Genomic DNA, 13,657 nt, shown 5'->3' on the forward strand with positions numbered 1-13,657 from the left:
CAACTCTGTTTCTCCATGAGAGGCTGGCACACAGCAGGGCTCCCCAAGTCCGTGCTGTCACTGTGCTGATCCCATGTCCAACCAGCCCCCTACTCCTTGCTGCTTTTGAACACGCCAAGCGTAGCCCACCTCAGGACCTCTGCACCTGCCTGCACTCCTGAAGAGCTATCCCTTTCCATCTCTCTGCTGGGGCCCTTCTATCACCACCTTTCAGTTCTGGAACCAGGTCACGTGTGTGGCTGGCTGCAGACACACTCAGCCAAGAAAACAGGCTGGGGGACTTCAGGGTCGGCCACTCAAGACTCACCAGTTCCCAGCAGAAGCCGTGTACCGTGGCTTCCATAAACATCCCACGTGGCGGGAGGGCTGTCGGGCCGTCCTCCTGTTGGCACCTGGGCAGCTTGTGGCTAAGTCACCAGAGATCGTACTCACCCCCTCCGTCACCCCCAGCTGGCCCCCCAGCCCTGTCCCCACTCACCTGCGCCTCCTCCTGGAGCTGCCAAGCTGGCCGCTGCTCCCCTTCCAGCAGCTGCTGCAGCTCGGCCACGCGGCCTGTGGGCACGTGCTGTGCCATCTCCTCCTGCGACTGCTGCACCCGCTGGGCGTGCTGGGACCGGGCCAGCCACAGCTTCTGGGTGGCTCCATACAGCTGCCGGGGAAAAGGCACAGAAGTTGTGGGGTGACTGCCCAGACCTTCAGGGTCACCACCAGGCACAGAAAACTGCATCTCTACCTGGTAGGCCACCCCACAAGGTAAGGGCGTGTCCAGGAAAGCTCACGATTTCTAAAGAGTCCATTTATCTGATGCCCACACTCCATTTCCTGGTAGTTCAGACGGTAAAAAATCCACCTGCAATGCAGGAGACACAGGATATGCAGATTTGGTCCCTGAGTTGGGAAGATCCCCTGGAGGACGGCATGGCAACCCACTCCAGTAATTTTCCCTGGAGAATCCCACGGACAGAGGAGCTTGGCAGGCTAAAGTCCATGGAGTCACAAAGAGTTGGATAGGGCTGAGAGACTAACACAAACTCCATTCAGGGATGCTTCTGCACCTGAGAGCCTGGAAGCCCTGCCTGTAGCCCTCCCAGTGACCTCATGCCGGATCCTGGGAGGATCAAGTTATTCTGTCCTGTTTACCACCTGGGTTCTTTGCTGGGTTTAATTCCTTCCATAACGGGACCCACACCAGCCGCGTACAGCAGCCTCCCTCTAAATGTAGAGCTGACACTCCTGAGACGGAGCTTCACACAAACCATGTTTTGCTCCTCTGCTTTTCCCTAGCAATTTCTCTGGAGGCTGAGGGTCTGAAGCCCTCTGAGCCTAGGAGCAGGGTTCACGCACAGCTAGGCGGGGGCATCACTGTCGCCCCAGGGCGGCTATTCCCACCTTATCACCCAGGCTCGGGGAGAGGCAGGCAGCGGTAGGAAGACACAGATGGGAACTGCAGCTCTCTCCAGGGTACAGCAGGTGTCTGAGAAACCAGAGGCGACAAAAGCACTCCCAGAGTGATTGGGAAGTCAGGAAGAACACAGGTCGGCAGCTGAAAATCTACTATGCTTCTATGTCCTGACAGTGAACGTGCAGAAACCCATGTGAGAAACAAAACCCCATTTCCGCGCCGGCCTGGAAAGAGTTTGGAAGTCGTGACTCCCACCCTCCCAACAAGAACAAAGAAAAAGCTGAGTAACTGAGAGTCAACAACACTTCTGAGATCCATCAGAGAACTGAAGTCACGGGGCAAACCAATGCTCTGGAGACCGGAAAGAAGAACAGGTGAAGAGCATCACAGCTCACCAGGAGTCAAAGGCTGGAGGCCTAATCAGAGTGGCTGCTGTGGGTTGAACCGGGCCCACAAAGTCACCGATGTCTGGAGACAAGGCTGCTAACAGGTCACTAAGGTTAAATATGCTCACAAGGTGGGGTCCTCATCCAATGGGACAGTGACTTTATAAGGAGACACAGTGAGAGGGGGCTGCCCACAAGCGTGGAAGAGCCTCATGGGAACCAAGACAGCCCCGCCTTGATCTTGGCCTTGAGAAGGTTGGGAAACAAACTCCTGTAGTTTAAGCCGCCTGCTTGTGACATTCTGTACGGAGTCTGAGAAGACTAGGACGGCGACTGTTCTGAAGACACAGAGCGTTCTGCTCTCTGCCTTCAAGGGAAACCTCCTTCTCTACCAGGCCGGAATCAGTGAGGGAAAGGAGATAACCAACTAGAGCCCACTCTAGCTGTTCTGACTCAGTGTCACTCACCTGCTGGAGTGGCTAAAATAACAGCGACAACACCCAGTGTGGACAGGGATGTGGGGCAACTGGACCTAGCATACACTGCTGGCGGGAACATAAACTGTTAGTAGCCGCTCTGGATAACAGCTGGGCCATTTCATATAAAACTAGACATGCAACTGTGGTGCAGATCAGCAATTGCTCTCCTGGGCATTTATCCTGTGAAATGAAAACCTACATTCACACAAACACCTGCCTAGGAATGTTCATTGCAGCTTCTGTGACAGCCCAAAACTGGAATCAGCCCAGGAGCATTAAGACAAGTTGGTTCTAAATTGGGAAAGGAGTACGTCAAGGTTGTATATTATCAACCTGATTATTTAACTTATATGCAGAGTACATCACATGAAATACTGGGCTGGATGAAGCACAAGATGGAATCAAGACTGACGGGAGAAATATTAATAACCTCAGATATGCAGATGATACCACCCTTATGACAGAAAGCAAGAGGAACTGGAGAGCCTCCTGATGAGAGAAAGAGGAGAGTGAAAAAGTTGGCTTAAAACTCAACATTCAGAAAACTAAGATCATGGCATCCAGTCCCATCACTTCAGGGCAAATAGATCGGGAAACAATGGAAACAGTGACAGACTTCATTTTCTTGGGCTCCAAAATCACTGCAGATGCTGACTGCAGCCATGAAATGAAAAGACGCTTGCTCCTTGGAAGGAAAGCTATACTGGCCTATATATCCATATATCTAGGCCAACCTAGACAGCATATTAAAAAGTGTACAAAGGTCCGTCTAGTCAAAGCTATGGTTTTTCCACTGGTCATGATGGATGTGAGAGTTGTACCATAAAGAGAGTTGAGCGCTGAAGAATTGATGCTTTTGAACTGTGGTGTTGGAGAAGACTCTTGAGAGACCCTAGGACTGCAAGGAGATCCAACCAGTCCATCCCAAAGGAGATCAGTCCTGGGTGTTCACTGGGGGGACTGATGCTGAAGCTGAAGCTCCAACAGTTTGGCTGCCTGATGCGAAGAATTGACTCATTGGAAAAGACCCTGATGCTGGGAAAGATTGAAGGCAGCAGGAGGGGATGACAGAGGATGAGATGGTTGGATGGCATCACCGACTCAATGGACATGAGTTTGAGCAAGCTCTGGGAGTTGATGATGGACAGGGAAGCCTGATGTGTTGCAGTCAATGGGGTTGCAAAGAGTCGGACACGACTGAGCGACTGAACTGAACTGAAGACAAGCTGTGGGACGTTAACGCCTTGGAATACCATCCAGTGACAGGAAGAAAGAAACTGTGGACACACAGCAGGGAATCATGCTATGTGAGGAAAGGCAATCCCAAAGATCTCATTCTGTATGAGTCCTTTTCTGTCACTTGTGTAACGACACAATTCTGGAAATGAAGGACAGTTAGTGGTTTTCAGGGGCTGAGGCTGGGGTAGGTGGGCAGGAAGATAGATGGTGGACGTAGTTGTGAATAAACAATATGAAGGACCTTGTGGAGCTGCAGCTGTGGTTGTGGAGACATGAACCTGCACAGGGAATAAAACCGTGTAGACCTGACACCCACATGAGTACAGAAGTAAAGCTGTGGAAGCATGTGGCCTTTCTGGGTGGTCCCGTGGTTAAGAATCTGCCTTCCGAGGCAGGACACTGGGGTTCCATCCCTGGTTGGGGAACTGAGATGCCACGAGCCGTGGGGCGATGAAACACTCCCCAAGAAAAAGAACACCACCACCCCCCCAAACTGGGGAAGTAAGACCTACAGATTGCATCAATGTCAATAGCTTGGCTGTGATGCTCATTAAGGGCTGATTTGCGCCCCCTCACACCCCAATTCACATGCTGAAGCTCAAACCTCCAAGACCGTACTGGAGTACTGTACCGAAGGACTGCATTTGGAGATGGGGTCTTGAAAGAGCTGATTAAGGCAAAACGAGGTCGTATGAATCCAGTATGATGGTGCCCTAATAAGAGATGACGACACAGACACACCTGAAGGATGAACGGGAGAGGACAGTTGCATACAAACCAAACAGAGGGGCCTCAGAAGAAACCAGCCCTGCCCTGACCTTGAACTTGTAACTCCGAGAACTGTGAGGAAATAAATTTCTGTTATATAAGCCCCTCAGTCTGTGGTGGTTTGCTATCGCAGCCCTAGCAAACTAACACAGACACTATACTAAAGTTTCACAAAACATGACCACTGGGGGAAACTGGACAATCCACTCTGGATTCCACACTTCAATCGTCAGGCACTTTTATCAAATCAATACCACATTCTCGGCAGTTTAGAGCTGAGCTCATTTGAATTTTATTAAAAAAAAAAAAAAGCCAAACCCTTCTCAGATGAGGCGCTGATGGTGAAAGCTGAAATCCACTGACGGGTGTCCCTCCACAATACACACAGCTCCTGCCTCAGTGCTCAGGCCCCTGCCCTAGACCCCTGACTCTCTCACACTGAAATCCACAGACCAGCAATGAGGCTTGGACAGAAGCACAGCTGAAACCACTATCAGGACCAGAACAAACCGAGTCCACTGGCCCAGGAAGGCTGCGAGAGGCCCTCTTGCCCTACAGGAATGCAGGATGCCTCCTCCGGCCCTGGAGCACGCTGTGCAGTATTTCTTAGGACGCGTGAGCCCTCCCGTGCCCATCAAGGCTGGTCGGAGGGCAGCACAGGTCTCTGCTGACTGTTCCTGGAATGTGGGTTATCTGTGAACACTTCCCACTTTCTACAGCAATGCCCTCTGAGCTTCTTCTACGATGAGCAAACCGTGTCCGGGATGGGTGGTTGGGGTGGGACCACTGAGCTGGCCCTTACCTCTGTGCAGCCTCTGTCCTTTCTGAAGCTTCAAGCTCTTGTCGGATCTTCCCCACCTCATTTTTCAAGAGCGTGATTTCTTCAGAAAGCTTTTCCAACTTGATTCTGGATAACAAATTTTTAAAAGAAAGAAGAGTGGGAATTCCAGGAGTTGGTCACCCGACAGAGTCTGGTCTTGCAATGACCCGCAGCCACACTTTCCTTCCCTGGATGGGGACACAGGGGCCAGCTCCTTCCCTGTACCCAGTGTTAACTTGCTCTGGTTTGCATTTCCCAAAAGATAAGCTACAGGAAAACAAAGCTTTCTTAGCTCCTAAAAGAGCCATTGACTAGCGTATTCAGCCCCTTGGTTCTCTGTGTTTCCAGCTGGCCCGTTCCTGCATCTCCTTACCTTCACTGAAACGTCAGCGTGCTCACAGCTGGCACCAATGCAAGATGCTGGGTGAGAGTCCTCACGAGGTTGTTGCAAGGAAATCTCCCCCCTCCCCCAGGGACCCCGAGCACAAAGCTGAGGAACACAAGGACTCAGAAAGCTGAATCCTATGAAGAGAGTGCCCCCATCCTACACGCTGAGGTCAGCACTAGAGGAAACTGGAAAGATGCCCGCATCAGCGGACGGAGGGTGATCCGATGCAATGTGGAACCTTCAGGAGGGGAAAGCAAGTACTGAGAGAGGCTGCCCGGGCCAAGTCTGCCAGGAGTCCTTGGCTTCTGATGCTCATAGTCTCCCTGGATGGTAACTCCATTGATGTGCAACAGATGAGCAACTGACCAATAAGGATCACGGGGAGGCAGCTTTAAACCCATGCCTGCTGCCCTGAAAATCTATCCTTAATATATGTTGGTCACACTGACATTCCCCTAAACGTTAGTTATCTATCTGGCATTAGCTTCTAGTTTTCTCAGTCTAAAAGTACTCAAAGCACATCATCTCATATGTAATGTATTATTCTTATAATATCAAGCAGAAGTATCTCCTACAAAGCATAAGTACAATTTCGTTTTTCTCATAAGGAACTAAAGAGAAAAATGAAGACATATAAGTCAATGGAATTTTAAAAGACGTGGAGGGTTTCAGGGAGGAGTGTGACCACAAATGAGCTCTGTATTTTGAACTGTCTTTCAGGATCCTGGATGGAAAACAAAATTGATTCAAGGCAGATGTGTGTGTGTGCATGTGGGTGCCGGGGTTGGGGTGCAGGGGGGGTGGTTCCTGTTTCCAGTTTCCTGGACCTCAAATAAGATGGTGGTTGCCTTATCCCAGTCCTCCACATTCACCAGATAACCAGAGCCTGTGCAAAGCTGATCATCTAACGTCTGGTGTCCTCACAGAAGGTTATAGAAACCTCCAGGGGCCCTTAAACAAAAACCTGAATGCTGAAACCAAAGCTTTGAGCATTAAGGAACCCAAAGATGGGGTTACCCTGAGGCCAACACCTACATCACTGTGGAGAAACCACACCAGGGCCGTATGTGGTGGGCTGGTTCCCTGGAAGAGATTAAAGTGGTCTCAGATGAAGTGGTTCCCAAGTCTTCTCAGCAAAAGCAAAACACATCCTTTCTGCAGGGAGAACCCTCTACTACAGCTCTCAGGATTCCCACAGATGAACATCATGTAAGCATGAGCTCACAATCAAAGGTCACCACAACGAATGTGGGAAAGGACCACTTATGAGAGTCAGAAGAAGCCAAAACAACAGAATTAGATCCCAGATGTTGCAATTATCAGACACAAACTTCGGATAAATATTATTAAATGTTTACTTAAATAAAACATGGAAATAAAAAATGGACAAGCAAGCAACAGTAAGCTATCAGAAATGATCAGGCAGGACCAAATGGAATGTTTGAAAATGAAAAAAAAAAAAAAAAAAAAAAAAACCCAATGTCAAAATAAAAGCTCACTGGCAGATTAGATATAGCTGAAGAAAGAATCACTGACCTGGAACACAGAGACATGAAAAAGTACCCAGAACGTGCCACATACAGAAAAGAAGATGGAAGAAATGAAAGAGAGGTTAGGAAAAGGAGGAAAAGTGAAAACATCTAATATCATACACCCAACTGGAAAGACCACTGATGGGAGAGGCAATGTTTTACAAAGAATGGCTGAAAGAGTTTCAGAAGACACAAACCTAGATATTCAACAGGCATAATATTTCTAAGTACGGAGAGTAAAAAGAAAAGCGCATCTCTGTCCTACGACTCAGCAATTCCATTCTTAGGTATACCAGCACCGAGAACAAAAAATGGGGCTCTCCAGAGCTCCCCAGGGGTTAGCACTATCCCGACTTGGAATAGTGACCCTGGAGGGCATATTCTGGGTGTTGGTGACACAAATGTGTCCTACTTATCAACAATTCTTCCAGTTGCATACACATGTACATTTTTGTGTGTGTGCATATAACACTTCAATAAAAGTTAAAATGAAAGAAATACACACCTAAACACACCAAAGAAAAACCACAAAAGATGGAGAAGCTAATAGCAACCTGAGGACACAACTCAGGTCACCTCCTGTGGGGACAGAAAAACAGCCTCTAAAAGACGTCTGCATCCAGAACCTGCAAATGTGCTATTTCATAGCAAAAGGGAATCAACGCAACAAACAGAATTAAAGCTGCTAGTTCACTGCCCTTAGATGGAAAGAGAGTCCTAGACTGTCCAGTGGGCCCTCCACTGTGGAAGAGCAGGCAGAAGACTGGGAGTCAGGATGGAGCGTGAGGAGGACCAGCCAGTCACTGCTGGTGTGAGAAGAGGAAGGTGTGGATCAAGAATGGGAGGCCTGCAGGTTTCCTCCCGAGCTTCCAAAAAGGAAGGCGGCGGCCAACACCGAGATTCCCGCCCAGTCGTACCCACTTCTGAATTCCAGGCTCAAACACCGTGAAATCCTAAGTTGTGATGCTTTAAGCCTCTGATTTCCTGGTAACTCATCACCGCAGCAATGGAAAATGGATGCTCACTCAGAGCACCCTGCCCAGGTCAGAGGGCAGAGGGCAGCCTTCAACTGTGCATCAAAGTTTGTGCTCCTAGAAAGACCGGCCTTCAGAAATGGGAGAGAATTTGAGACATTTTCAGATAAACAAAAACTGAGGGAATGTATTCCAAAGACAGTTTCACGAAAGACCACACATCAGAGTAAAGAAGATGGTCCCATAAAGAAGGCATCTAACCAGGCATTCAAGCTGAGGACCATTCAGTAAAATGCCCGGTTGGGAGTTTTGAAAACTGGCCATGTCCAAATGCCTTGAAGCAATCTACCCAGACAGACCCAGGAGGAAACATCAGAGCTGAACAGGCCTGTAACAAGGGGTACAGATGTCAGAGGATGGAGCCTTCTCTGCCCAACCCCCTGGGGCTGAAAGCTGCAAACACCTGTCTCAGTCCCGGCTGCAGACCCAGCTGTGACAGCACGTGGCAGGTGCCCAGGAAACCCTGTCCAATGATCCAGACACCACTCAGACTGGAACCGAGACGTTAGCTGTGGGGCCAACAAGCCAAGGCGTGCCGTGAGTCAGGAGAAGCAGAGAGGACCAGCACAGCCCGCCGGGCCTGGGGCCTGGGTGGAGCACTAGGACAGCACTGGGCTCCTGTGCCTGTCCACAGGAAGTGCCCGAGACAGACGGCAGAGAGGGCGTGTGGCTGCTGGGCTGCTCCCGCACTGAAGCCTGCAGCTTGTTGTTGCGGTCCTGCAGGTCCTGTGGGCAGAGCCAGACACGTCCTCCAGCCACTGCGGCCACCAGGCCCAGGAGCGGGGTGCGGGGCCGGCACCCGGGGAACAGTTCAGGCCCCAGCAGAGCGGGTCCTGATTTCCAAGACGGGGCACCGACACTAGACCCGAACTGCTCCGGGAGCGACAAGGAGCAGAAGTCATTTCCCAACTTCTTATGCCTGGCACCACCTTCCATCACCGGATACACAGAAGGGACTCGGGGGAAAAATGAGAAAATGAGAAATGGAGAAAACACAGAGACCTTTGAACACCTGAAACCACAAGAAGTTGGGGGAGTATGCTCATAAGGGGTAGGGGAGATTCGGGGGGACATGAGGCTTAACAGGAAGGGTCTCTGGGACCTTCCTGGCGGTGCAGCGGTTAGGACTGAGTGCTTTCCCTGCAGGGGATGCGGGTTTGCTCCCTGGTTAGGGAACTAAGATCCTGCAAGCTGCATAGCACAGAGGGAAAAACAAAAGAGGTAGGGTTGCGTCTGTAACAAGCATCGTTTATTCACTCAAAGAATGAAATGTAACTCAACAAGCCCACTTGCTACCTGTCTTGTATAGGACCAGGAAGGGCGGCATTCCCAGTCCGCTCTCCCAGGTGGTCCCTCGATCCGAGCACCACGTGCGCCCATGACGGTGAGTCCATGTGCTCCTCCCCCCGCCTCGGGTGGGCCGTGTTCACCTGACCTGGAGGACGCCACATGCGATGCCACTTCCAGCTGGCTCCTCCCCCCGAGACCCTGCCTGTGGGGGAGGCCAAAGCAGCCAACACCAGGTGCAGCCTCAAGGCCCCACATCCCTCTCTGATTTTCCTTTTTTGGGGGCTGCGCCATGAAGTCTGCAGGATCCTAGTTCCCCAAACAGGGATCACACCCGTGTCCCCTGCATCGGGAGTGCAGTCTTAACCACTGGGCCACCAGGGCAGTCCCTCCTCTTTGATTTTTAATCTGAGGTTCCTCTGCAGGCATCTTTTGTCAGTTCTTTCTGAACTCCCTGGAGGCCAGTGCCTGGCCTGTGTCCACACCTGCCCTGGGAGGAGGAGCCTCTAACTGAGGGCTCTAGGCCACGTGGGAGAAGGGACAGGCCCTGCAGATCTTAGAGGAAGCGCATGTTTACTAGAGTCACTGAACCTCCTTCAGAAACTCCTGAGCAAACACGCAATCTCCCCAGAGTGAGCACCTCTGTCCCGGGGGAAAGGGCAAGGCCAGGACGCGAGAGCTGCAGGGAGGCCCGTGGGGCGGCGGGTGTGTGCGCCCTGGCGCCCCGCCGCACAGTGACCCCACACAGGCCACTGAGCATCTCTGACGTGGTCAGTCTGGATCGAGGTGCGCAGCATATACGCTACAGTGATCTTAAAGACCAGGCTCCCAAAGAGGGATGCAAAATCTCCCACTTAAAATGTGATTATATTGATTACATGTTGAAATGATGACACTGTGAAAGTAATGGAGTAAATAAAATGTTATTAAAATTAATGCCACCTATTTTTTTTTACCTTTTTTAACGTGATCAGTGGAAAACCTGGAAGGTGGTGTCCGCAGACACAGGAAACAATCAGAAGGCAGGCGCGGCCCCCATCCTGCAGCCCACACAGCTGCAGAGGAGGGCTGCACTCTCTTGGAGAAGCCAGGACGCTTCCGCTGCGGCTGAGAAATGGGCTCTCTCTGTGGCTGCAGAAAACGTTCTTTAGTGTCAAGCTCCCAGGGCCGCGGGGAGGGTTCAGTCCTGGCCCAGGAAGGGGTGGGTGTGAAGAAGGGAGCTTCGGGCAATGTGGCCTCCCTCTTTTCAGCTGGGGGGCCCTGAGGAGGGACCCCGCAGCACCCTGAACCCCCCACCTTCAGGGTCAGGGTCAGCTTCTCGCGGAGGCCCGTCTCCTCCGCCTGCAGGTGCCACAGGTCTTCCTCCAGCCTGGCCCTCTGCCGCTTGGCCTCCTCCCAGAACTTCGAGCGTTCCACCTCCACCTCGGACCACTGGAGGATCATCCTCCCCTGGCAGCCCTGCTCCAGGCGTCTGCAAGGCACACGGCTCACGGTGCATCAGGCTCCCCGGGGGCGCCACCTGCGCCTCTCCCTCCCCGGGGTCTCCCGTCAGCGCACTCGGCCTCGGCATTGGGAACTTCGTTGTTCCCACCTGACAGGTGACCTGCAGTGTTGTGGAGCAGTGGAGGCCTCATGAGCTGCCCCCGTCGGGGCTGGCGGAGGTGACCCCACACAGACAAGGGAGCCAGCGGGTCCCTCGACCCATGGGGCGAGCTAGCAGGTGACCTCTGGGTGGGTCTCTGGCACCCCTTGGCCATTCAACCTTCTCCACAACATAAAAAAATGCACCAGTAAATAAAGGCAGCATCAGGGCCCTTGGTGACTGAAGGCGCAGAGAAGCCAGCCTCCAACACAAGCCTTGGAAAACCAGCACACAGCGAATCCCAAGGCAGACAGAAGACAGGGCGGGGGCCCTTCCCCTCAGATGCTGCAGAGATCTTTTGCAACAACCAGTCCAATCAGCAGGGAAAACAGTGCCAAATCTTAGTTTATCACTAAAGCTAGTGGAGCTGAGCTATTTAAAATCCTAAAAGATGATGCTTTTAAAGTGCTGCACTCAATATGCCAGGAAATTTGGAAAACTCAGCAACGGCCACAGGACTGGAAGAGGTCATTTTTCATTTTAATCCCAAAGGAGGGCGATGCCAAAGAATGTTCACACTATTGCACAGTTGCACATATTCTACATGTAAGCAAGGTAATGCTCAAAATCCTTCAAGCTAGGCTTCAACAGTACATAAACCAAGAACTTCCAGATGTCCAAACTGGATTTAGAAAAGGCAGAGGACCTAGAGATCAAATTACCAACACCCACTGAATCATCGAAAAAGCAAGAGAATTCCAGAAAAACATCTACTTCTGCTTCATTGACTACGTTAAAAGTCTTTGACTATGTGGATCACAAGAAACTGTGGAAAATTTTTCAAGAGATGGGAATATCAGAGCACCTCACCTGTCTCCTGAAAAACCTGTACGTGGGTCAAGAAGCAACAGAATTGGATACGGAACAACAGACTAGTTCAAAACTGGGAAAGGAGTACATCGAGGCTGTATATTGTCACCTTGCATATCTAACTTATACGTAGAGTATTTCATCCAAAATGCCGGGAGATATACCAGCAACCTCAGATATACAGATGTTACCACTCTAACGGTAGAAAGCAAAGGGGAACTAAAGAGCCTCTTGATGATGGTCAAGGAGGAGAGTGAAAAGTTGGCTTGAAACTCAACGTTCAAAAAACTAAGATCACAGCATCGAGTCCCATCACTTCACGGCAAATGGAAGGAGAAAAAGTGGAAATACTGACAGATTTTATTTCCCTGTGTTTCAATCCCAACGAATGTTCCAACTACCACAAAACTGCAATCATTTCACATGCTAGCAAAGTAATGCTCAACATCATTCAAGCTAGGCTTCAACAGTATGCCAACCGAGAACTTCCAGATGTACAAGCTGGATTTAGAAAAGGTAGAGGAACCAGAGATCAAATTGCCAACATCCACTGGGTCATAGAAAAAGCTAGAGAATTCCACAAAAAACATATACTTCTGCTTCATTGACTATACTAAACCCTCTGACTGTGGAGACCACAACAAACTGTGCAAAGTTCTTAGACAGATGGGAATACCAAGCCAGCTTACCTGCCTCCTGTGAAACCTGTATGCAGGTTTCAAGAAGCAAAAGAGAGAACGAGATATGAAACAACAGACTGGTTTGCAATTGGGAAAGGAGTATGTCAACACTGTATAATGTCACCCTGCTTCTTTAACTTATATCAAGAGTATATCATGTCAAATGCCAGGCTGGATGAAGCACAAGATGGAAGCAAGATTGCCAGGAGAAATATCAATAACCTCAGATATGCGGATGACACCACCTTTATGGCAGAAAGCAAAGAGGATCTAAAGAACCTCTCGATGAAAGTGAAAGAGAACAGTGAAAAAGCTGGCTTAAAACTCAACATTCAGAAAACTAAGATAATGGCATCCAGTCGCATCACTTCATGACAAACAGAGAGGGCAAAAATGGAAACAGTAACAGACTTTATTTTCTTGGGCTCCAAAATCACTGCAGATGGTGAATGCAGCCATGAAATTAAATGATGCTTGATCCTTGTAAGAAAAGCTATGACCAAACTAGACAGCATATTAGAAGCAGAGACATCACTTTGCTGTCAAAGGTCCATCTAGTCAAAGCTATGGTTTTCCCACTAGTCATGCAAGGATGCGAGAGCTGGACCAGAAAGAAAGCTGAGTGCCGAAGAATTGATGCTTTTGAACTCTGCTGTTGGAGAAGATGCTTGAGAGTCCCATGGACAGCAAGGAGATGCAACCAGTCCATCCGAAAGGAAATCAGTCCTGAATATTCATTGCAAGGACTGATGCTGAAGCTGAAGCTCCAACACTTTGCCACCTGATGCAAAGAGCCAACTCACTGGAAAAGACCCTGATGCTGGGAAAGATGGAAGACAGGAGGAGAAGGGGATGACAGAGGACAAGATGGTTGCATGGCATCACTGACTCAATGGACATGAGTTTGACCAAACTCCAGGAGATGGTAGAGAACAGGGAAGCCTTGTGTGCTGCAGTCCATGGGGTCACAAAGACTCAGACATGACCTACTGAACAACAACAGCACTAAAACATTTGCTTAACGGGATTCTCAAAGCCAGTATATCTAGGCTGAAGATGAGTGGAAACTCTGATTTCCGCAGAGCCTGGCTGGGTCCACAATCAATTGATTGTGGTCCGAAACAAGAAATGATTGGCTCGGCCTCCCTCAGACTCACCGCAGAGCTTTGGGGCGCAAGGGCAGCTGTCAC

General features: G+C 50.2%; 2 protein-coding genes across 21 annotated transcripts in view; one reads left to right on the top strand and one right to left on the bottom strand.

Annotated features, from left to right (window-relative positions):
* The window catches only part of LOC122682154 (ninein-like protein), a 705,741-nt gene that overhangs the window by 332,789 nt on the left and 359,295 nt on the right, over positions 1–13,657 (top strand). The gene's annotated exons all lie outside the window — the stretch shown is intronic.
* Positions 1–13,657, bottom strand: part of LOC122682170 (ninein-like protein) — a 137,875-nt gene that overhangs the window by 103,741 nt on the left and 20,477 nt on the right. For 2 of the 13 annotated variants that reach the window (XM_043884999.1, XM_043885000.1), the window contains 3 exons: positions 5,077–5,181; positions 734–850; positions 520–649 (listed from right to left, as the gene is read on the bottom strand). The exons of 1 other annotated variant lie outside the window; for it this stretch is intronic. In XM_043884999.1, coding sequence (XP_043740934.1) covers positions 520–649; positions 734–850; positions 5,077–5,181 — 352 coding nt within the window. Of the gene's footprint in view, positions 1–519; positions 650–733; positions 851–1,389; positions 1,475–4,229; positions 5,359–5,421; positions 5,480–7,994; positions 8,775–10,291; positions 10,522–10,631; positions 11,646–13,657 lie in introns of those variants that run through there. 10 more of the 13 variants (XM_043885003.1, XM_043885002.1, XM_043885005.1 and 7 more) reach the window with 10 other exon arrangements.

This window comes from Cervus elaphus, chromosome 23 (assembly GCF_910594005.1).
Source record: "Cervus elaphus chromosome 23, mCerEla1.1, whole genome shotgun sequence".
Lineage (NCBI taxonomy): Eukaryota > Metazoa > Chordata > Mammalia > Artiodactyla > Cervidae > Cervus > Cervus elaphus.